Source organism: Uloborus diversus, chromosome 5, assembly GCF_026930045.1.
Source record: "Uloborus diversus isolate 005 chromosome 5, Udiv.v.3.1, whole genome shotgun sequence".
In the NCBI taxonomy this organism is placed as follows: Eukaryota; Metazoa; Arthropoda; class Arachnida; order Araneae; family Uloboridae; genus Uloborus; species Uloborus diversus.
Genome location: NC_072735.1, coordinates 103,393,778 through 103,419,257, shown reverse-complemented (window position 1 = coordinate 103,419,257; position 25,480 = coordinate 103,393,778). Strand labels below are relative to the sequence as shown.

At 31.4% G+C, this 25,480-nt stretch overlaps 1 protein-coding gene across 1 annotated transcript in view; it reads right to left on the bottom strand.

The window, feature by feature from the left end:
• Positions 1 to 373: 373 nt before the first annotated feature.
• The window catches only part of LOC129223056 (uncharacterized), a 79,126-nt gene continuing 54,019 nt past the window's right edge, over positions 374 to 25,480 (bottom strand). The window contains exons 8-17 of the mRNA XM_054857621.1: positions 23,590 to 23,706; positions 22,488 to 22,576; positions 20,938 to 21,083; positions 18,292 to 18,407; positions 13,044 to 13,185; positions 10,893 to 11,056; positions 9,614 to 9,702; positions 6,648 to 6,791; positions 3,800 to 3,962; positions 374 to 2,056 (exon numbers count right to left, since the gene is read on the bottom strand). Coding sequence (XP_054713596.1) covers positions 1,961 to 2,056; positions 3,800 to 3,962; positions 6,648 to 6,791; positions 9,614 to 9,702; positions 10,893 to 11,056; positions 13,044 to 13,185; positions 18,292 to 18,407; positions 20,938 to 21,083; positions 22,488 to 22,576; positions 23,590 to 23,706 — 1,266 coding nt within the window. The 3' untranslated portion in view covers positions 374 to 1,960. The remainder of the gene's footprint in view (positions 2,057 to 3,799; positions 3,963 to 6,647; positions 6,792 to 9,613; positions 9,703 to 10,892; positions 11,057 to 13,043; positions 13,186 to 18,291; positions 18,408 to 20,937; positions 21,084 to 22,487; positions 22,577 to 23,589; positions 23,707 to 25,480) is intronic.

The window sequence follows — 25,480 nt, the reverse complement described above, 5'->3', positions numbered from 1 at the left end:
GATCACACTGTAGCGGCACGCGTGAACAACTGAAGACAATTTAAAGAATATAATAAAATAAAGAAGTTATTTAAAAAAAAAAATCTCAAAAAATTCCATGATGCGTAAAAAAGGGGGACCATTCAATCATATGGACTCTTCTACTCCAAAAATTTATATTTTTTTTTCCAAAAAAATTAACTGTTCACATGTGCTCCTTTCATCTATTTTTATTTTTAAAAAATCCACATAGGTAAATTTGTGTAGAAACGTTCCATTGTGTGAATTAAATAGTTTTCCTTAAAAAGAAAGAAAAAAATTGGAAGTTTTTTATCCTAATAATAGTCTTTCTAACTTCTAGTAACAAAATCGTATTATACATTAGAGAAGAGAAACAAAATATTTTGTAGAACAATGATAAAAAATAACGTAGCTTATTGATTCAAGCAAGTACGTACTGCTGATCAAATAAAATACTTTTTAAATTTCAGCAACTGCAGTAAAGAGACATTTTTGCTGAAACAAAAGATTGCGTTATGTGTTACCAATCTTTTTTTTTTCGTTGCATGGTTCCGCACGAGTTATGGGTTTAATTTTCTTCTTTTACTCCATTGTTTTTTAAATTTTTATTTGTATAAGTAATATGCATGCTTAAATACATTAGAACATTTTTAAATAGACTTTTTATCGATTTAAATACAACAAATGTAATAACTATGTACATCATATTCAATATTTACAAAGAAAAAAAGAAACAAAGTAAAAAGCATACAGGTGATAGAAAACTGAAAATACGTCATGTTTGCTTTATGAGTTATGATTAACATTAATCAACCGTATGCAAAATAAAAAAAATTGCAAAAATAAACAATTGGAATTTAAATCAAATGTTACAAAATGACGGAAACAAATAATTTTTTTGAAAAAGAATATGACACTATAGTTAAAATAAATTTATATTGTAGGCACGCCAAATAAGGATATGTAGACCAATAAGGCAAACTCTTTTCCGATTTTTCTATGCAGGATAGCTAAAGATCGCTGGATCGTGATTTTGTCGTCATCAGAAAGCCTAACTGATTATAAAGCGTTATCAACAAGCAGTTTGTTATCAACAGGCACAAGTGCAGCAACAGTTAAAAAAATATTCTTGTTAAAATTGTCTGATAGTAACATCAGACAATTTTGCAGATTATATTTTACAGTTTTGTTTCTTAACGGTTCACTGAAATTTAGCAGTATAAAAAGTGCATTTTTCTAGGAAGCCCAATAAATGTAGTTGACAACGAATTCGGAAAGGAAAATTATGATGTGTACCATCATTTTCTCTGCTGTCATTCGATAAACTTAGAAAAGTAGATTGTGGCCCATTAAGAGCTTGATTTGCTTTATTAGCATTCCTGTGCCCTTATTTTGGTACTAAAATATCGGGAGGTGGATATTATCCTGTACTGCATATACTGCACATAAGTGCTGGAACAGTGCATAGTAGTGGACAAAAAAAAAAAAAGACCCGAATATAACGTTTGATCCATATTTACTTTCTTCTATTAAAGTAAGTATGGAATTTTCGAAAATAATTTTACAATTTATCAAATGAGGTTTAATTAATTTTTCAACTTTTAAAAAGTTTGGTAGTTCTTTATTGCGTTTACTTGGTGTTATTGGGAACCGGTGTTCCTACTAAGGGAAAAATGGCCTTCTTTGTTAAAGCTGCTGCAAATAATATTTAAAACTTAAATTTTATACGAAACTTTTTATTTATTCATTTTTTAAGAACATATGAGTAATGTGCAAAATTTGGAACATTTGCCGTAAACAGAAATAGATTGACCTTATTTAGCGCACTTACATAGCATAACAATATTACTAGCAATAAAGCTTGAATTCTCACTCTTAGAAAGCGCAATGCTTTCAAACTTTTCTTTTACCTCCTATTTTCACAAATATATACAATAGAAGTGTTCCATGCTTGTTTACGTCATTTAGCTTTTATAAAACCTTTTCTTAACTCTAGTTGCAGGATTATCTCCTTCGGTCGCAGAAGAAGTTGTCCTGGTAGAAAGTCAAGAGGTTCCTGCAACGTTAAAAGCTTAATTTTTAATATTTACTGAACTTGAAAAAGAATTTACAAAAAATACAATACATGACAATAAATTACATATACAGATGTCCCTCGTATAACACGGTTAATTGGTTCCGTGTTGTATCGAAACCTTGTTATACGAGACTTTTTTTTTTAAATAACATTTTTACTTATTTTTAATACTAATTGCACTGTGTGGCAAAAAAAAAAAAAAAAACCTTCAAAATGCTTCTGACATTTCGTCGGCTGATTCTTATGTAAAATTACCCACTGAATCCGAATATGACCTCCGTTCCCCCCCCCATACGTACTAATGCTTTTTAAAAGACCCCCCAAGTTTTTTTTTCAATTTTCCTTAGTTTCAGAGTAATTTTTTATTTATTTTATTTATTTATTGATTTATTTTTTTGCGGTTAAGGTTGCTTTATATTAAATGCTAACATAGTTTTGGTGGGCAAGAGAGGTTCACAGTTCAAGATCATGGACACTGATAGCAAAAGGGGGGGATTAGGGGGTAACCCCCCCCCCCCCTCCCAAAAAATTGAAAAATCAAGCAAAACGATTTTTTTATTTCGCTTTTTTTAAAAAAAGGTTTGTAAAAAAAAATTCTGTGCAGAATGAGAATATAAGACCCGCTTCTATGACTCCCATGTCCAAAAAAATTTTCGCGATGTAAAAAAAAAATAAACAAAAAAACTATCTTATGAATGTCGCTCGTTGCAAACGAGTTGAATCAAAGGACTTCAATTAAAAAGACATTCTTCTGACTGATTCTTATGTAAAGTGACCCCTTGTTGCCAAGTACGACCACCTTCTCCCCATCGCGCCCCCCGTTACAATATTGGGGGTGAATATCCCCCCTAAGTCTCTTTTTTTCTTATCAGTGTTCATGATTTTGAACATTGAGCTTTTCTTGCCCTCCAAAACAATGTTATCTATTAATATAAGCTCTATTTAGATTTTAAAAAAATGCTCTAAAACTAAGGAAAATTGAAAAAAAATGGGGGGGGGGGGGGAGTGGTTCGCATAGGGGGAAAACGGAGGTCATATTCGGATTCAGTGGGTCAATTTACATTAGAATCTGCCGACAAAATATCAGAAGCATTTTGAAGGGTTTTTATTTTTTTATTCTTTGCCGCACAGTGTTATGTATGTGCATGAGAAAAATCACGTTAAGATTTATCGTGTTATATCGTAACTGTGTTCCGTGTTATATCGTGAGGGAAAAAAATCTAAATTCGAATAGTGTTTGTTTTTTTACGAATACCAGCCACTATAAAATAATAAGCAGAATACTAGGGGATAAATAAGCAAAAAATTAAAGCGAAATGACTTTACAGTGTCAACACAATGCAAAAAAAAAAAAAAAAGACATGTGAAAATTTTAATCATGAACTTATTCGAAAATATTCTAGTGTACGATGACTTTTGTGACGTAATATTTCTCTGTCTTCGTATTTTTGACAAATTTTAAAAATAAAATCCGGCAATATTTTGACAACACTAATGGGTTTTACTTGGTATGGCATAGGAATGATGTGAAAAAAAAAATTGGACTTCATACTCGAATTCATTTTTGCGTTATTTTGGTTTTACTACAAAATTTCAAGGTGTACGAACACTTTTGGGAGCCACTGTATGTAGTGTCGGAATTACAATTCAAAATAGAGGTACAATACTTAGTGGGTTTTCCACTTGATACAACGTTTTAGGCACGAAATTTTTTATTCTCACCTTTGTTTGTGCGCACTTTTTGAACTTAAAATTGCTTAGTAGAAAGGCTATGCACACTTTGATCATCATCAGGACAAATCGCATTCCAATGCAGCCTCGCGGGCCGTAACCGAAGGGCATAAAGACCAATTGATCTCTCTTAGATCGCTCTTCGGGAAGGAATCTAAAATAAAAAAAATCTTAACATTATGTAAGAGAAAGCTTGAAACTATTTGTGGATGTTTGATAATCTTTCACGCAAAAACTACTGAATGGATTGCAATGAAACTTTACAATAAAATAGCTTATACACCATAATTAGGTCGAAATTTCTAAGTTAGTTGGAAAACGAGATACAAGCTTTCAGTTTCATGTTCGAAGGCATTCATCAATCTAATCAGTATTTAGTGCATCATCTCAACTCCCTGTCGATAGCTAGAATTGCGTATTTAACTTTTGCTTTTCACCGGATGTTCAAGGCTCTCAAGTTAAATTCTATTAAAGGTTTCTTCCACGATATTGGTAAATATCAATTGGATTGGATGATTATTTTAAATTTTATGGGAGCTTTAATGCAATTTAATGGTTTTTTGTAACTCTTACGTTAATTGGACACTAACCAGAAAACTCATCATACTTTTTACAGCAAATTGTCAATGACTAAGGACCTTGGCATTTTTTTCAACCGTCGCTGTTTTTTTCTTGGGGGCACTATATAACTAAATATCGCCAATGAAAGTATCTTTAAAACTTTTGTCAACATATAAAATAATCCGCCACACACACACACACAACTCTAAATTAGAAAAATCCTTAAATAGCACGAAAACTCCCATTAATTCATTATTTTACACAATTTCAAGCAATTGCCAAACTTTAATACTTATTATGGAAACATTTTGGATGAACCTTTTTAGCCTCATTTTATATTTACCAAAAGTATCCCAGCGTTTGGCGCCAATATCTCTTTTGTAAAAAGAGTTACAGGCTGTTTTTCAAAGTAGGGAGGAAAATCCTTATCAAAGATATTCCAAAACGATTACTGCAAATTTGGTAACATTTGAAATTAGACCAAACGTAACAATAGTTGAAGTTTCCCAAAAAAAACTAACGCAAGTACAGGGGGATGATATCTTGTTCCATATACTTCTTGCTATTTTACTCATAGTTTTATGAGTAAGAATGAAACTCGATTTTTAATCACGTCAAAGTGACGTTTTTTTGCGTTCTGCCAGTCAATAAAGAACACAAAGGAAAGTAGCTATTGTTTCTCATACTTATTACTGTCGCAGGGAACGACGAGTATTTGTACTTGATTTTTTCGGTGCTATTCTTTCGTGTTGTGACCCTCTTAAAGAAGATGAAAAGTACATTGAACTGTACAATTGGATCGTAAGGTTTAGGGTGGAACTTTCTGGGAACCTCTTTGTCGTTGTGAGTTGTGAGTCATCTCCTTATCTATAGATGAGCTTAGAGTTGCACAACTTTAAAATTGCTCATAAGGTTTAAATATATTCATCTATATTTATCGAAATATCTGATTGTCATTCAAGAAAATGTTTTGCAAAGAATTACGTAACTTTATGTGGCGTTGGTTTTACATGTATTTCATATCGATATTGCTCATTCTAATTTAGTGAGTAAATGGTGTTGGGGTTTCAAAAAGGCATAGAGAACATTGAACAGAAAATACATCTTCCACTACATTTTAGGCCTATCATCAGAATGAAATGATATTGACAGACCAATCTAATAGTGTACTTCTTTCCAGATCGTACGATTGCATAACCTTTTAACACTCAATTGTTTCTATCCATTGAGCATTCAGTTTGTCTCGAATAATAAGCAGAAAGGTAGTAATAAGAGTCTATCCACTCAAAACCTGGAATTGTTATCTATCCGTCAGAGGAAAAATATATAATCAAGTAGTACAGAAACTGTAGACTCTTCATAGAGGTATAGGTAGACAACTTTTCTGCTCGCAGCTATTCCAGCACTTTGAGTTTCACGTTAAAGGTTAAACAGCCCTTAGACGGACTACCGATAATCACCTCGATGGATAATGAGAAAAATGCTAATTTATGTAGGTACATGGATAAATTGTAAATAAGAAAGTGATTATTATAAACTAGCTCTTACATCGGTTCTACACTGCTTTTAAACGCAACATGTCGATTCGAAAAGCGAGAAAAAAGCGTCAAAATTTGAAATTTTTATCTATCCGTCAGAGGAAAAAGATATTTTCTGGTCGAATTGAAATTTTACTCTTCACAGCATTATGAGTAGACAACTTTTCCGCTCACAGCTACTCCAGTCCTTTGAACTTCATGTTAAACGCTCTGTTCTGATTGACAGCAGATGCTCACCTCATGGGGTACTGAGGAAAATGCTAATTTTATGAGGGTACATAGGCAAATTGTAGTTTAGAAAGTGATCATTATAAACTAGATTTTTTATCGATTCTGAATGGATTTTAAGCGAAACACGTTGATCTGGAAAGAGGAAAAAAAACATCATAAAAATGTCTAAACAAATTCTGTAATATATATATATATATATATATATATATATATATATATATATATATATATATATATATATATATATAGCAAGATCATCAAATTTCGTTGAATACTAAAAGGTCACTTTTCTGTTTTCGTATTTAACGTCATTTTATACCATAACCTTCTGAAAAACTGTCAAATGTCTACGGTATCGCAATCGTTTAGAGTAGTTTAAATGACAATAATTAGTGCAAATATTTGGGGTAAATATCGTAGTTGACGTTGAGATTTGGTAAAATTTTTCACTTTAACGGAAAAGTATTGCAACTCATATTTTTCATGTAAGAAAAACATGTTTTATTTACCGATCTGGATTAAACTTCTCAGGCTCGGGATAATTTTTAGGATCCATATGAATTGCAAAAATAGGAATGGTAACAATCATATTCTTCTTCAACTTAATTCCCTTGTATCCCAAATCATAATCTTCATTTGCTGTTCGTTCTAATCTGAAAAAAAAATTTAAAAATAGTTAGAATGCAAATTTTACTACAAAAGTATTATAGCTGATGAAACTTGTATGTATGATATGCCAACTACTAAAATCAAAGTTTTAGTAAGTAAATGAGGATATGTCTGGTATGCCCAAGTTTAACATTAACATCAGCAAATTATTTAAGCAGGCTACTACATGTGAAAGTAATAGCTTTAAATACATTCACATGAAACTAGCTGCAAAGTAGACAAGTAAAAGATACGTACGACTTCATTATTACTAACACATTATGTTCAAACACTATCATCACTTGTAGGGGAAACTCGTGTAAAGTGGATACCACGGGTAAAGCGAATATTGTCTATAATTCCCAAATTGTTCGTTGGCCGGTAGACGTGTTGTCATAGCAAAGATCATCTGTTGCCGATCCGTGTGCGGCAAACACGTTGGGACGAGTTCGCGTCGCGCGGCGCCAGTGAGCGGACAGAGTATGTTTTTGGGAAATAATAATATTTTGCAGAGGTAAGTTTTTCGTTTATAACTTCAACACTATTTGTGACAGGTTCTTTGTTATGAGTAGGATTTGATGCATGGTTATGTAGCTTTCAACTATCCGTAGATGACGAGTTTAGACACTCTGGTTTTTTAGTAATTTGGATTAATCTCATAAATGTACCTGAAGGGCAAAGCAGATTGGGCAAAGGGGATACCATATTTACTTTGCCCGGTCATCACTAGTCACTTCATCCGAACCTGGAAGTCCTTCAATTTTAAGATCTCAAGACAATGCTACCATTGAAGACCGTGCTTATACACCCATGGGGTCTGAAACAACAAAAGACGTCCAAGGCAATTGTTCCCTCCGCTTCACCCAAACCTGGTCTTTCAGTTTTACGACCTATTCCTCAGTCTGCTAAATCAATAGCAACACGTAAACGAAAACTACAACGATCTACACTCCTGACAAGTGCTCCGGTAAAGGAAGATCAGAAACAAAAATTTGAAAAAGCAAGAAAGACTGTCATGAAGTCACTAAATGATATTTCGAATAAAGCTTCTCAAAAGACTGTTAAAAAGACTACTACCAAAAAGACTGTAAACTAAAATTCTCTGCCACTAAACATAAGATGCAAAAGAGAATAATAAGAAGCCAGATGAAAAGTAATCTGATGATGGAAGGTCATTTTCTGTGATGAAATTTACATTGAAGAAGATGATCAGCCAATGGAAAACTGGATTCAATGTCGTATTTGTACTCAGTGGTGTCATGAAGAGTGTTTAGCATTCGAAAATGGTGATGATTTTGTTTGTGATAACCACAATGATTAGTATTGTAGCAGAAAAATGTTTTTTTTAATATGCTCGAATAATTTTGAATGTTAATTTTTTTTATTTAATTTCTTTGTTTGTTATAACAATAACTGCAATAATTAGTATTGTAGAATTTTTTTTAATATGTTCCTTTAATTGTCGATGATTATTTTACGTTTAAGTTCAATTTCTTTTTTTGTAATAACTACAATAAATGAGCATTGTAGGTAAAAAAATGTTTGTGAATATTGACCGAAATTACCACCGAATTCCCACCGAAAGGTAAAGGAATGCAATGTAAATGAATATTGCATTTCTTTACCTTTCGGCGGTTATTTTGTTTTTAATGTTTACTTTCATGAAAAATAATGTTGTTGTTCGCTTTGTCTTAGTACGAATCCATTTTACCCGCGGTGTCGGACAAAGTGGATATTCATGCCATTGTTGAAAACTGGTCTTATATCTAATAGTTTAATTAATATTAAAAGGAAAATCGTTATTGTATTACGTAAGTTTATTAAATGAAGACTAGTTATAAACATTTGTTTTACTTTCCCCAGTTATAACCAAACGACAATAATCAAGAAAAGCATAAGGTATTCACGTTGCCCGGGTTTCCCTACAAATCAATATGGTTTTCGTATCTTTACTCTAGAAATTGCATTCAAAAGAAAATTCATTCCACCGCAAAACCAGTTAACCTGGGATTCAAACCCTCAGAGCCCTTTCTTTGTGCCATAATGCTAATCCTAATACAGTAATATGTATTACACTAGGTGAGTTATGAACAAAACCACATCTTTCAGAAAAAAAAATATGGATCGCCATGATTCAAAGGGTCTCCAGGGTCCAGGGTGAAACTGGTCAAGTATACCAGCACGATGTTTAACCTCGACTGGTTTCATTTGTATATAATTTTACACGCAACAGAATCACTTTCAAAATTAAGTACGACGATGTTGCATTTTCTCCCTTAAAGTAATAGGAGCTTTTTTTTTAAATTTTCAGTAATAAGTCAAATGGATAACATAAAAAATATGTATTATTTTTTATCGTACAGTGTAGCAGAATTGCTTCATTCAAGTTCTTAATTTGCTTTGAAAAAAGTTATAATTGTAAACAAAATGATTTCTTAGTAAACAACGGAAATAGTTTTGTTAAAAAACGCGCCTTACAGAAAACTAAAAATTAACTGAAAATATATAAAAAGTAAATTTTCTTTAATAAAGCGTAACATTTTTAAAAAATCACCAATTTATTTATAATGTTCTGTTTATTTATTTTTAGGAAAACGATGTAGTTTTATTCATAAAATCTGAGATAATTTAGCACTGTTAAAAGATTTAGACAAAACTTATATTTTTGGAAAACTGTTGTTTATTAAAAACATATGATGAAATTTTTTTTCATATAAAGGTCACTAAACGGGGAAACTAAAATTGTTTACCTTACATCAAAGAAAAGATGACAATAATTATTTTATATAAAGATCAGTAAACCGAAAAACTATAAAATTGTTTATACCTCACAGCTGGGGAGTACATTCGCAAAGTTTCTGAGATGACATTATCAAAAGTTTTCAATTTTTGTATAGCTTCATACGTCAAATTACCCTAAAAAAAGGTGGGAAATAGGATAGATTTTAGATTAAAATATTAAAAACCACGTTAACAATGCAGAATATAATACAACAAGATTTACACTAACATGTTTTAGTGTTAAAGATAAAATTGTTTATCCACTGACGGCTTTTCAATTTTGACGAGCCCGCGAATATGTGTCTTCATCTTTTATTGATGTTTTTGAAATTTTAAGGTTGTTTTTATGGTCAATTGCATATAAGTATGCATTCTATGAGCCATATAAAATTATTTTTCCCTATTACAAATACAGAAGAAACCATTAAGAGTTATAAAGTTAAAATCACTAAAATATAATGCAATAAAAGTTATTTGAAGCAAGCTATGCCACTCAAAAGGGCTTGGAAGTGCGATGCCTTAGAATCTTAATTTTACTGAGCACAAAAAAAAAAAGAGAGAAAACGAGCCTCATATTTTGTAAACTGGTTTTTTTTTTCTACACAAGTAAATAATATCATTTGTAATGAACCATTTTATATAACTGCAGCAGAAAATGATACTTTACATTAAATAAAGAAATGAATAAAAGTCTCTTCAAGGTGGAGCTCTAAGAATAATTAAAAATGTGAATATTTTTAAGACTATTATTGTTTCAAACCAGACACCCTGAATTTGTCTGGTATACACGTCGCAGTGGTTTTTAAACAGTAAATTTTCCCATTACTTTCATGCTCTAACTCATTGCTAAAATGAAAAACGGAATTGTTGTAGACTGGCAGTTTTAATCTATTTTTATAGCACAATGTTCAAAACATTTGACCGGTTCTTAAATAATCAAAATAATAAGATAATATGTTGAATGTAACGAAAACATTTTAGTAGAGTAATGATTCATTCAAGAGTAAACCACACAGTAAAAATTGCAGTATTTTTTTCTTTTAATTTTTTCAAGCCACAAAAAGGCTCAATTAAGCTTTTTATGCACCATAAGTTACAGCAAAGTGCATTCAGTAGTATTTTGATAACTATTTTTGAAACACAAATAACAACAAGTGCCTATCATATCAAACAAAAATTTCGTAATGCATTCTTTGTGATGCATCTGTACAAGATAGGTTGTATTTTGTTCTATTTATTTATTTTTTGGAGTTATATGTGCCTTAGTTACATTTTTGAACTTGATAAATCAAGGAAACATTTACTACAAGTAAAACATTACTTACATCAGAAAATGTGAGAACTTCTTCAAGTTCGGTGATCAGTCTCTCCTGAACGTTTGGGTTAAGAGCCAGCTGATAAAAGACAAAGGACAAAGCTGAAGCTGCAGCGTCAAACCCAGCAAAGAAAAACAAAACACATTGTGCCACTACTTCAATGTTTGAAAGCTCTGGAATGGTAGAATATGGTTTTAAAATAATGGTAAAGACAGTTACTACAAATTTATTTATTTATTTATGCATAACTATTAGTAGCGGAATGTGGGGCAAAGTGAAATGGCTAAGATGATTGACCTTTTCCAAAATGAGCAAATCATAAATTTGCTTTGAAAATTACATTACAAAAAGAAAGAACATTTTATTTGAAATAAAACTTTCTTTGAAACATTATTATTATTATTACTATTATTATTATTATTATTATTATTATTATGATTATTATTATTATTATTTGGCAATAATTTGGAACCTTAAAAAAAAGTGGAAAATTTTCACTTTTTTTTATGGGACAAAGTGAAAAAAGAATTATTTTTGTAATGAAATATTTTTTATTTGATTATAAAAAGTATTTTTGATAAAATAAATTTGTAAATAAAATTTTGAGTGAATAAATGCAAAGAAAATATAAAGATAAAATAATAATTAAATTAATTAATTAATGCATGAAGAAAAATAAATAAGTGAGTAAAAGAGTGAATGAACAACAAAACAAGTGAATGAATAAATTAATAAGTGAATTACTAAATGAAGGAACGTAAATGAATTAATTAACAAATGAATTCGTAAGTCTTTTACTAAATGATTGAGTGAGTAAGCGAAATAAGCTATTTCACTTTGCCCCATCCACTTTGCCACACATAAACTCGACTACTTAAGTAAAAAATTTAAAATACAAATAAGCTAAAAAAATATTGAATTGCATATTAGAAGGTCACAATTAATATTTAAAATGTTAATAACATGAACTTTATAGTTTTATAATATCAAAAATAATTTTTGACTTACAACAAATATTACAATAAGAATGTCTTATGCTTTATTATTCGGCGGTATTTTTCCTTCCTGAATGGAATTGACTACCAGTGCAACGGCAGCTATATTGTGAAAATTTTACCAGATAGGTGGCGCTTAGTGCAGAGTAAATGTTTCACCTTTTCACTTTGACCTGCTATTTCACCTTGCCGTAAGATCCCCTACATGAGATTCTATTTATAGTACTAATGATATTGATGCTTCTAGCTGTTAAATTTGATTGTTCTCTGCCTCGTTTTTTCTTTTGAAAAGTGTTTAAGTTCATTTTGACCCCTATTACTAATGTTAGTAGACAATATTTATAAAAATCAGTCACTTTCGACAAGTTTTCTGATATTTGAGTTGCTTAAAACTCCTTTATTTTAATAATATTTCAATATTTTTTGTTTTAGTTTTTCATATAGTTATAATTATTGAAACCCTGAATCGTAGAATAAGTACTGATAGGTCCGCCATCTTGGGGCTAAACGATGATTTCTTTCTATGACTCCGATGGTAAAGTAGCGTGTTTTCTTCTTGATTGTGGTTTCGCATACATTCCATGTTAATTCACAATTAAGATACAAAACACGTTTCTTCACCAAAGTAGACATAGGAAGAAAGCATCGTTTAGCCCCAAGATGGCGGACTTGTCATTGGTTTGAACTTGCTGCAGAATCTGCAAGTAATAGTTTATTAAATATATTTTAACTGGAAACAGAATACAGTGAAACCTGTGTGTAACGATACTGTCTATAACGATAACCTGTCTAGATCAATATTTTTTGGCCCCAGCAAAATGTCAGCATGAATAATCAAACTGTATATAACGATAACCTATCTATTACGATATTTTTTCAGTCCCAACAGTACTGTTGTAGATAGGTTTTACTGTATATAGAATATACGTACTATTTGGCATTTGTGATTTCATTTTCAATTACTCCTATTAAAAAAAAACCATGAGCATGTAAAACATTTTTTTTAAATATTTTAGTACGTCAATGATTATACTATGAAGAAGTATATGAATAATATTGGTTTTGAATAACTTTCTGTGAACCCTAAAAATCCTAAGTAATTGAAACAAAATTTTAATATTGAACATTATAAGTTAGTGTTTCAACTTTATAATCATCGACTTACTCTGCTTGTTTGTAGTCTTATAAACTTTTCCATTAGACTCTGCAGTACAATAATTTTCCGTTAGTTCATCTGGTTCATGAGTCTCTTCATCTTGAGTTTCTTTTGCAGTATCCAAGAGCAACTGAAGGAAATCATTTCGTACCTGTCATATAGGAAAAATACCATAAACTGCACGATTTTATTATTCCTCATTTGTAAATTAATTTTCATAAGAATAAATATATATTTTTATGTGTGTAAGTTTATTTTTGTAATCGATATTACAGAACGTTTACCAAAAGTTTGACAGAAATTTTCAAATAATTTTGCGGACACTGTAGCAAACATTTCCAAATTATTACGCTGTTCAACATTTTGTAGCACTATTTCTGTTAAAATTGGTTTTTTTTTCTTTTTTTCACTGCTTTTAAGTAAAATAGGCAAACTGAATTCAGAGATGTAGTTACTTTTCTTTTACCACGTCAGGGTTTTTCTCGACAGCCTTATGAGAATGTAGCCTTTTCATCATTGCTACCCTATTTCACCCACCTGACATACACTACAGTAAACTAACAACAAACAAACCATTTTCTTTGGGAGAGCGCGTTCTACAGGACGTCCTACTGCTCTTCTACTAGCAGTCATAAAACTTTTAAAACTGAAATTAATTTCTTTACAAAATATGATTATATATTATTATTTGTTTCAAGTTTTAATTAACTTTACTATCACGGCAGAAAATAATTTTCAGTGAGAAATGTATACTAATTCCGCGTTTATGAGTAGCACACATTTTTTTTTTGTATTGTCTTGTGCATAATGCATGTGGGTCATTTTCTCTAAACGACGATTTTTTGGTCCCTCGGAAAAATTGTACACTTAAGCTTTTTGAAAAACCAAATAAATGCCAAAATATTTCAATTACATACCCTTTCGTCTTTTTATAGGTTAAAAAATATTTTGCATAAATATGCGCCACTTAAAATAATTTATTTCTCAAATAAATGTCATTCCCCTGTGTGTTCCTACCTCTAAATTTGTACAAAAACAGCTTCCAGAAACTTAGTTAACAACAATAATTTCATTTTTTTTTTTTTTTTTGAGGTTTCAGTTATTAAAAACAGTCATACAAGCCTAAAAAACTAACACACGAGTAAATATCATTATTTGTTTCATTATTAGAAGAAATATAAAATTGTCCTTTGGTGTTGCCATCATTACCCTGTCGTCACAAAAAAAAATATATTTTAATAATCACGGGCATCACTTTTATTAGCTAAAACACTTTTATATAGCTGGAAACACTTCTAGGGAAGCCATCTTGAACCTTTTCATGTTTTCAAAATCAACATGGACATGTCAAGAATAATGATTTATTTTAAAATCTTGGTAAATAGTTTTTATTCATTGTCATTACCCTGTAATTTTTATTAGCTTAAATATTTTACAAAAATACTAAAACAATGCTTAAATCTATTTTAATTGAGTTTTCCAAGATAACTTAGAAGTAAATAATTGTGATGCATGTGGTTATGAATAGAGACAAGCTTTCCTTACTTTTTGTCATTCCCCTGTGGTTATTCCCTTGTCTCATATTGGACAGTGGAATGATTTGTTATTACTAGGGATGAGAATATTTACAATCTGTAAATATATATTGCAGTTTGCATTTCCTATGCATTTCCCTTTCTTCAAATGCATAATGCCTCCCCCCTCCCCACCCAAGAAATAAATAAGTGAGAGCAAAAAATTGGATATTCTCAATTAAAAAGGAGAAAATAAAATGAGAAGACTGGAGAAAACAAAGTCTGATCCTGTTTTGGCAGCCAAACCGAAAAAGGCAGAGCGTCCTAAGTATTTAAAGATGAACTTAATGGGAAAAATAAACAGTATAAAAATTAACAGCCAGAGATAAGAGAATGCAAAGGAAAAGATGGTGAACTAATAATACTAATTAAAAACGAGCTGATGTGTGCATCCAAATGACTTTCTTTTACTCCAATTTGATATCATTTCCCCATTATTGGCAATTTTAATGTGATTCAATAGTTTACTTTCTAAATATCACCAACAGTGGCCAAATTAAAAATAGATTTTAAAAAGAAATCGCCAAATTTGTTGCCAAGTTGGTGACAAAACATGGCGACCAAAAGTCTGGCGATATATCGCCAAGTGTCCGCCAAGTTCTAGCACCACTTTGAGTTTACATCGAAATTAAAAATGATTTCCCCCGAAAAGAGGCAAAAGACCCCTTTAGAAACACCCGAATGCAACCAAAAGGAAAGGTGCACAACTAGACCCCACTAGGAGTCTACGTACCAAATTTCAACTTTCTTCGACGTACCATTCTTGAGTTATGTAACATACATACGCCTATACGCACATCCGCACACACGCATATACAAACATACGGACACACAGACGTCACGAGAAAACTCGTTGTAATTGAGTGTGAAAATGGATTTTTCGCGTGTGTATACGTTCTTAGGCACTTACTTATCCACGTATTTTCCAGTCGCGGAAAAAAAACTCAATATTCATTCAGGGATGAGCAAAATGGAAATTAAGGTCGCTTTTTGAGTGAACATTTTTTCGCGAACACAATTCTTCTTTTGTAAAATGAAGTAAAAAACATCTTCAAGAATATTCTGATATTACTACATCTCATGGTTTAAGTTACAGTCCTACAACTCAATACAGAAATATAACTATATTTGACAACATTCGAAAGATTTTGAAAGAGAGTTTCCTACACCGTCAAAGAATTTACCTGGAGTTTCACGGAAGCAGGCTACGGTATAGAGGAGCACTAGATGGAGTTGGTTTATTAGGTGCCCGCAGTAATGAAACGAAGTGGTGAGGGTTCAGTGTTTCAAGGAAAAGACTTAGACAATTTTCAAAAATTTTTGAAGATCTTAAAGTCGGAAGTAAAAAGAGTTTTATTGAAACTGTGAACTCTAATAATTTGAAAATACGGATAAACGCTTGTCTTAAATTGATGAACCCTTTCCAGGAATTATGAAAGTTTACCAATTGTCCTTGTCTTGCAGTCAAAAACCCATAAAGCCAAATTTTAGAAGGAAAAGTATTTCTGTAAGTGCAACTTTATTTGCTTATACTTATGATAGGATACTTTATTGTTCCAGAACAGCTAAAAGCAGGGGACTGGGTCAGTGTGAGTTATGATAGAGAGTTATATACGGGAAAAGTAATACAATCAACAGGCAATGGGGAATATGAGATTGATGGGATGGAGTGAATCTGATATACTTAATTTCACAAGTAGCCAGCCTATGGTGATATTTGCTTATATAAGAAAGAAGACATAAAATACAAAATTTCGCCCCAATATTAGGGTTTCCAATCCCGCGCCGAATTCAGTCCCGCGGGATTTCGGGATTGTAAGGAGCCAATCCCGCAGGATCCCGCAGGATTGACTTTATTCTTCTAAAAATTAAATTTTTATGTCGAATAAAAAAGGTTGTGCTTTTTAGGAAGGACTGCTTTTATTACTTTAATTAATAGTATTTTTGAAATTCGTATTATAGCAATTGTGAATCACTACCAAGAGTAGAAATCATCGTTTGCTAAGCAAAAGTGTGTCGATCGTATGGGATGGTAAAGGATTTTTACTCTAAAATTATTGCACTTGATAAAACACTTGCTGTGGCTCCACTGCAATTGCTTTTACTGAAATTAAATAATTGTGGACACTTAGAAAAGATCCGTGTTAACTTCTTGCATGAATTCTGAAATAGATATTTTTTCTTTGCTGGGTTTTTGCTCAAAAACTGAAAATTTCGGACAAAAACGATGTATGTTGGATATTTGTTTTGCTGTATCCAATTTTACTTGCATTGATAATAACCCTTGTTGCTTCATTTAACATCGGTCATTGTATCAGTGATTTTGATTCATTACAGCAAGGGGTGAATACTGCTTGATTTCACCATTTCACCAAGTCGCAGTCTCTGTAAAAGAGTTTGGATAACTTCGCGAATTTTACCTCTCACTTTTAAGAGGAATTCAAAAACATGAGCAGCTTAACTTACTGCACTGTCATGCGAGTCATCCTGTGTTTCATACAAGTTTCTGTCGCCACTTTTAAAGTCATGCCGAATGTAAAAATAATGTCAGATTTTTCATTGTTTTCTTCTCTGGACTGCACTTTTTGTAACTTAAAGATTTTGAGCGCATTACTAAAGTTTACAGAAGTGCTCCAACATTGCATTCAGGCCACTCCAGCGGGCTTTGGAACATGTAATGCACATTATCTTTTTTTTTCTAAAGTGTAATTTACTGGATTTTAAATTTTCGTGACGGTTTTCAAAAATGCTCATTAGTAATACCCATTTTCTCAATTGCTGAACGTAAAGAAAACTGAATAATGAAATGAGAATACCAATGAATTTTTAGAAAAATATACTCTATTTTTGCTGTGTTCTTAAATGGTAAATCCATCGTTGGTCATATGAGAAAGTTTTTCTTGCTCTTCTTGCAGATATACGAGGAAGAAGATTCAAGTTTTAGATTATGCTTGTAAAAATAGTCGTTTTAATAGCTGCAAAAGTTGGAAAACGGTTGAATGAAAAAAAATGTGCGGGATTGAGAGCAAAATCCTGCGGGATTTCGGGATTGGAAACTCTATCCAATACCCTATGAAACACGGTCACGAGAAAATGAGTTCTATTATAAAGATTTTTCATCTTAAGACGTTTTAAACTCTGCACCTTATTTATTGTTTTAATTAATGAATGTTGAAATCATGAAGTTATTGTGTATTTGTTATTGCAATGCTTAATTGTTATTCCCCAGCATCAGATTGTCATGCCTCTGCAACAGGTTGTCATTCCCCTGTAACAGGAAGTCCTTCCCCTGTCGACATAAAATTTAAAAACCAGTTTTGCAGTACTAAAAGTTAAAGATATTTTTTGCTGTCTCTTTTATTGATAGAAAGATTATCTAGATGCAATAAAAAAAAAGTTTTTCAAGGATTTTTTTTTTATTTAAATTTTCATGTCTAGAATTGATCAGTTTAGAGAAAATGACCCATGCAACAGATGTTTATTTTAAAGTTGCATTTTGCTTCCTTTTCTTTCGAAAATTTCCTATAGATCACTTTGATTACTATGAAGCTTAAAAACGCGACGTAAAAGGCTAAAACTGAGATCAGTTTTATATTTAAAGGTCATAAGTTAGTCAGAAAAAGTTACAGATCAAAGACTGATTTTTAGTGTTATTAGCCTAGAACTAAGTAAGCATACATCACCTGTCCTGTCCTTGTACGCTCTTCTATTATTTTCAACGCCATATCTTTAAAGAAGTATACCTCTTTCAAAGGAAAAGCACTTAGTTGTGCAAGCTTTAACAATTGCGGATACATGACTAAAAGAAATAAAATTTATTAAAGATTGATTTCAACATAGTATTATCAAAATTCAATCACACACACACACACACACATTATATATATATATATATATATATATATATATATATATATATATATATATATATATATATTAAAACATGACATTAGACATTTTTAGATACATAATATTTAAGAAAATCAAGAGTTCTCTTCTTTAAAGGTTATTATCTCAACAGATCTATAACGTTTACTTTAGAAATGTAATATAATTATGAGTAATCAGACAATTAGAAAATTATTGATTCCAGAAAACAGTTCATGCCAAAGTGAATTGAAAGGAAAAAAAATGAATGTGAGGCATCTAGAATTGAATTTATGTTTTTCGCCACCGCGAGTGTATGTGTGGGCACGTAGTCGTGTGTGTGTGTCTGTATGAAGTCGTGTGTGTGTCTGTATGAAGTCGTGTGTGTGTCTGTATGAAGTCGTGTGTGTGTCTGTATGAAGCCGTGTGTGTGTCTGTATGAAGTCGTGTGTGTGTCTGTATGAAGTCGTATGTGCATGTAGGCGTGTGTGCATGTAGGCGTGTGTGTGCCTGTGCGTTTGCAGTCGTGTGTGTATGTAGGCGAGTGTGTGCGTGTGTGTTAGAGTAGACGTACGTGTGTGTGCGAAAGTGCACGTATGTGTGTTGCCGTGTGTGTATAGTCATGTGTGTAGACGTATGTGTCTAGTCATGTGTGTAGGCGTGAGTGTAGGGTTTGTGTGTATATATTATGCCAAGCCCAAGCTATAGTAACTTTAAAATTTATATTCTGAGTTTTAAAATAACTTTTCACTAAAATCCATTCTAATTTTAGCAGTATCTGGACCTTTTTTTCCAGCTATCATAAATGCGTTTACTAGTTATAGTCTAATATTTTAAATTCAATTTTTAAGTTATCGTGTTGTAAATAAAAACAACACGCATTTTTATTTTTAAAAAAGGTGCACATTCTTTAACAACAATTTAAAACATTTCTTGCTGATATATTTTGCATTTGGCGTTCACAATTTCGAGCGACAGATGGATATCAAATATTTGCTCACAGAAGCATTTATGACACTAAAATGTTTCATATTATCATAAAGGAAGATTCACAAATGATCACGCTTCAAAGAGGGGAAAGATTTCCTGAAACTGTGACATTTTGTGCAAGAAGGAGGGGGGAGGGAACAAGAAGTGTAATGTCCCACATGTTTTATATGTTTATATAATAGAGTGACATTAGACAAGAGAAGAAGAGGGGACATGGTGAAGTGTGACACTTTGTGATAAAGGGAGGAAAGGTCTAAATTTGTTTTTAGAGTGTGACATTATTTATGGACAATTCTTAAGTGATTTACATGGCGAAACAACTAGTTGATTTTTATGCATAAATTACATTTTTCTTTTTGATACTAGTTTTAGGACATATAACGTATATTTTCATTCGTAAAATAAAATATAAAGCAGATGGTTTACCTAATATCTGTTATTCCATCTATAGATTCAGGACATCTTAGATGTCAGATCTCTTAGAACATCCCAGATCTATATAATGATCATCTGTTGTAAAAATAACTCTTTTTTTTCATGGACGTTATGTTTTGTTTCAAAATTATTCAATAACGGCGTAATAATGTAAGCATAAAATAGTTTAATTTAAGGGTTTACTGGGAAATTTTTGTTACGTGTTTTTTTCTTTCCTTTATTATTTGAAATTGTAAAACAATAGACTTTGATGCGTATTACGAGATAAAGTGCCTACTACATTTCTTTTTCAGTGAATGTAACATATATATTACAAGAGGATCACGAGAAACACACACGCACGCACACATAACGCATGCATAAAAGTTTCTGAAAGATTTATCAGCTTACTGAAGAATACGAACATATTATTATATTAATCTCAATTTATTTCTAATGAAACTGTTATAAGCACGCGAAACAAAATAACTTGGATTCGGTAGGAAATGTGACCTTTTACTCATGCCTATTAGCAAGTTCAAGCGCGTTCACAGTTTTATCTTGTGTTTTCAAATTCTAACCACGACTTGTTTTGTGTGGTTCCTTGTAACATACAATTGCATTCAAATTTCAAATGACAAAGCTAATGCTGCGTAAAAGTTATCATAACATGTAAAGACAACAAGTAAAGTATTTTTTGACCAATAGTATGATTTTAAAGTATTTTATAACTGTGCGATAATACCTTGCCCCCTCTAAGTTAAATAATTTCATCTATATACATTTTAGAAAAATTGCCAGGGTGGGGCGTGATATAGTAAACCTCACAACGTGTTTTTCTTTGTTTTCATAGCTAAATTTGTTTTAAATTCAAATCGAAATGCATTTCCCAAAAGTGCCAAATTTTGTAATTTACCGTGTGCGGAATGTGTTTATTATCATATTCTCCCTATTAGAATTGCATTTTGAAACATCATTTAAATGTTAGGTGACCTACAGATCTATAGATAAAACTAATTTTCTATCGTTGTAAACTAATAATAAGAACAAATTCTTACGAAGAAGGATAAATCTCCATCCGAAAAAGGTTTTGAACAGTTGCCTTGCTGAGGAGACAAACTTATTGTTCGGGTCCTTTTGAGAATCTATTTTCGTAGAGAAAGCAGAACTAGCAATAACATCCATTGAAAGAGCCTCAAAAAAACTACAAATACACAATACACATAATTGTTATTCATTGTAATAACTCGAAGAAAATCTTTGAGAAACAAAAGAAAAAAAAGAAAGGAAGAAAAACGATTTCTTTTCTGTATTAAGCTCATTCCATAAGTGTAAGAATGTAAGATATAAGGTAACCATACAAGTTACCTTATATCTTCAGTAGTGGCCACTTCAAAATTTATCTTCTTCTTCTTCTTCAAGGACTAGGCATATAGTCTGTTCCGGCTTCTTGGTCGCCCCACCGCTTCCTGGGCCTACCACGGTCTCGTTTGCCCCTTGATCCGTATTAAAAGGCAGCTCTTGGAAATATGGCCATACGTTGAACATGGTTTTTCCAATCGTTACGAAATTCCGTATTTTTTTCATTAAGGCTGAATATCTGTAATTGCCTTCGAATAGATTCATTCCTTATTTTACATTTGAATTTCCTTAGTTTATCTTTGAATAAATAGGATTCCATGTATCCCAATGGACTCAAAAGTACATCAAACGTGTAGGAGGTATTACCTTCTGCACGTTTGAATCCATTGAGAAACATGGAATCCTTTTTTATCAAATATAAACCTTGAAGCGGCTACTACTGAAGCACTACTAAACACCTGCCACAACTGGTGCGCTTACCTTAAATTAATTATTTACTAAGTGAAACCAAATATTTCGGATTAAATATGACGCTGCAAATCGCCTTAAAAGAAATCCCTCTTTCCTGTCACAACACATACAGTGCTGGCCGAATTATTAGACTAAGACTGTTTTAAAAGCAAATTCTTTATTGATTACATAACTATAGACACATTAACGAACAGTGAATAATTATTTAATATTTAGTATGCATTCTCTTATTCTTGATGAGCATTTTAAGTCTTTTTGGCTACTTTTCACAAGGTTTACACCATTTCTTAACTTTTTAAAAAAGGAGGTAAAAAATTGTTTATACTCACTATTATATATACTCATATACACATACTCACTAATTATCTAAACTTAACTTTAAATATAACAGAACACACTAATAAAAGGAACTAGTGAACTGTTTAAGCTGATTGAGATTATGTTCCTGGTAAGTAGATAAACAAAGAACATAAACAAAGCACACAGTGCTGCCACTTGCAAAATAACGTAATAATCAGTGTACAGTATGTACTGTACTTTAACAGTAAAATAAATAGTATTTTAGTACAAATAGTGTACAAAAAACAAAAAATAACTCTTTAGTCTAATAATTTGGCCAGCACTGTAGCAACTAATCTTAGAAAACTATTTTCAACATTCTATAAAGATGTCGGATGCATATATTTAAAAACATTAATACCTCATATTGGGAAGTAACGTCATAGGCGACTTTTTCCCAATGCTTATGTAAAAGTATTTTTTCATGTAAACTTACATTTTTGTATCTGCTGATTTTCCCGATTTTGCGTATTCCATAAAATTATCCACGCAAACTTGAGAGCATTCTTTAAAAATCGACATCATCTGAAAGAAGTATTTTATTGTAACTCATTTATTGCTCAACATTTGAATTTAATGTTTAAATTAGGGAAATTAGGAAATTTTCATCATAAAGAAATACATGCTATCATCGTTTTCAAGAAACCAACATTTTTTATTTAAAAATTAATGTATGTTTTATACCACAAAATTATGATTAAAATCATGTTCTGTAATCTTACACAACTTAAAGCACATTTATATAAGGTTCGTTTAAAATATGAAAATAAGTTTTTTTTTCTTTGATTAGGGAAGCTCTTGTAAATTAGCTTAATTTTTTGATCTTTCAATAAAGTAGCTTTCATGTTTCTAAAAAATTCCAAAGTTTAAATGCTTAACTTTTCAGAAATATTATTTTTCATAAAGTCATGCAGATATTTTTGTACTCAAAAAATATATTGATTGTAATATACATTTTCTATTAGCAAAATAATATCACTCAAATTTTACAAAACAAAATTATTTGATATTTAGGGAAATGAGCATTTAATTTGCATTGAGAACTTGTTATAACTTTCCATTACAGTATCAGTTTATTTTTTAATATGTGATGAAAATATCCTCAACATGCTATTCGCTTATAAGAATTTCAGAAAACTCAAAAACGAGAAGTTATAGAAAAAGTAGTTAAATTCAATGAAAAAGGTTAACTGAAAAAACATAATCGAATATTCTTAAACTGAATTATTTATCGTAAACCAAAACCAGAAAAAAAAAAGAAAGAAAGAAACAGTTTATATTTTTAAAGCAATATTGTTTACTTATTTTAAAAAGTTAATAATGTGTACATATTTGCAATATTTATACCTTTCTGAATAGAACTTTCGTACGTTTACACACTATGCTATAAATTGCCAGTTCAGACAACAATAACAAAAAAAAAAAAAAAAAACAATATGTTGCTTTAAATCCAAGTTTTAAAAATACATTTTAATACCAAAACTATGAATTTTGTTTTTAGTAATAATCATAAAAATATAAAAGAATACAAAGAATACCCTTTTTATTTTCCCTATGGTGAATGTGGGCGTTATAATTGAACGAAGTCTTTTCCAGTCTTCCCCAACCACCGCCGCAACATTTCGATCGAGAACTGGCTCCCCAGTTGCGAAGAGCTAAAATTAAATGTACAGAAAAAACAAACAAACAAACAAACAAGCAATTATAAGTACGAATATTTCTTCGATGTTGATCGTTACGCCTGCGCTTTGAATTCTATCTCAGTTTCTAAACTAATTTTAACTGCAGGTGGGACTTTACACAATCCATAGTTTTAAGTTCCTCCAACAATTTGAGTTTTTTTTAAAAAGTGATACGACTTACTCCAGAATTAGTGTAACGTTACACAAATTAATCCTGTTAATCTTAACCAAAATTTTTTAGTGTTGCTCAACCCCATTATTGTAAAAATTCAAACTCTTTAAGCAGGAAATATGCAGTTTTTGTTTGACAAAAATTAAGAAGAATGAATTCTAAATACGTTAATAAATTTTTGTTGCCCGTATGCTTTGTTCCGCAGTATTTGGCAGAGAAGTATCTCGTACATAACCCTGAATCTCGAAATATTTATATCCTTTACTGTAAAAAACGAGCTGATGTGTGCATCACATGACTTCCTTTTACTCCAATTTAATGTCATTTCCCCATTATTCGCTATTTTAATGTGATTCAATATTTATTCTCTAAATATCACCAACAATGGCCAAATTGAAACCAAAAAAAAAAAAAAAAACTCCGCCAAATTTGTCGCCAAGTTGGCGACAAAACTTGGCGACCAAAAGACTGGCGATATATCGCCAAGTGTCCGACAAATTATAACGCCACTTGAGTTTACATCGAAATTAACAATGATTTCCCCCCAAAAAGGTGCAAAAGACCCCCTTAGGAACATCCGAAAGCAACCAAAAGGGGAGGTGCACAACTAGACCCCACTACGAGTCTATGTACCAAATTTCAACTTTCTAGGACATACCATTTTTGAGTTATGCGAGATACATACGCACATACGCACATACGCACATACGCACATACACACATACGCACATACATACAGACGTCACGAGAAAAGTCGTTGTAATTACCTCGGTGATGGTCAAAATGGATATTTCGCGTGTCTATACATTCTTAGGCACTTTTCCGCATGTGGTCGAATCGAAAAAAAAACTCAACATTCATTTGGGGGTGAGCAAAATGGAAATTAAGGGCGATTTTTGAGTGAAAATTTATATACTTCCTTTTTTGTAAAAGGAAGTAAAAAGGTAACGAAGTTTGCTATTGTTTTTAACTCTTATTTGTATTTTGATGGAAAAAAAAGCATAATTATTTCGAGATTTAGTAAAACGTGAGACACATTTCACAGCCAAAAACAGCGCAATGACAATGTTGCTTTATAGTGGGTTCTGAAACATATGTTTGCATTTTTGCCACCATTCTCACCAGAGCTGTCTAAATTTTAAAACTTCAATAGCATTTTTTTTTTTTTGGATTTCATTTAAAAGTCCAAGGTAATTGCCAAAGACAAATATACAAAATAATTGATGCAGTGAGAAACAAAGGGATGTAAGTGGACCTCTTCAAGTTTTGAGTAAAACGTGTTTAAAGATAGACTTTCATTGAAAAGTTTTTTTAAGTCATGCTTTATAACAGCAACTACCAAGTCTGCTAGTACCAAGGAAAAACTATATCTTACCCTAACACAAAGAAGTTCAACTTCCATTTGTATTGGTAAACTCTAAATTTTTATTTTTCCACTTACATCTGTTTCCTTCACATTACCTCAAATGCTAAATAAGTTAAAATGGAATATTCTGTTTGGATAATTATGAATATTAAAAATAATTTAAATGATTTATTTCATCGTCAGTATCAAGCACATAATGATAATTTACT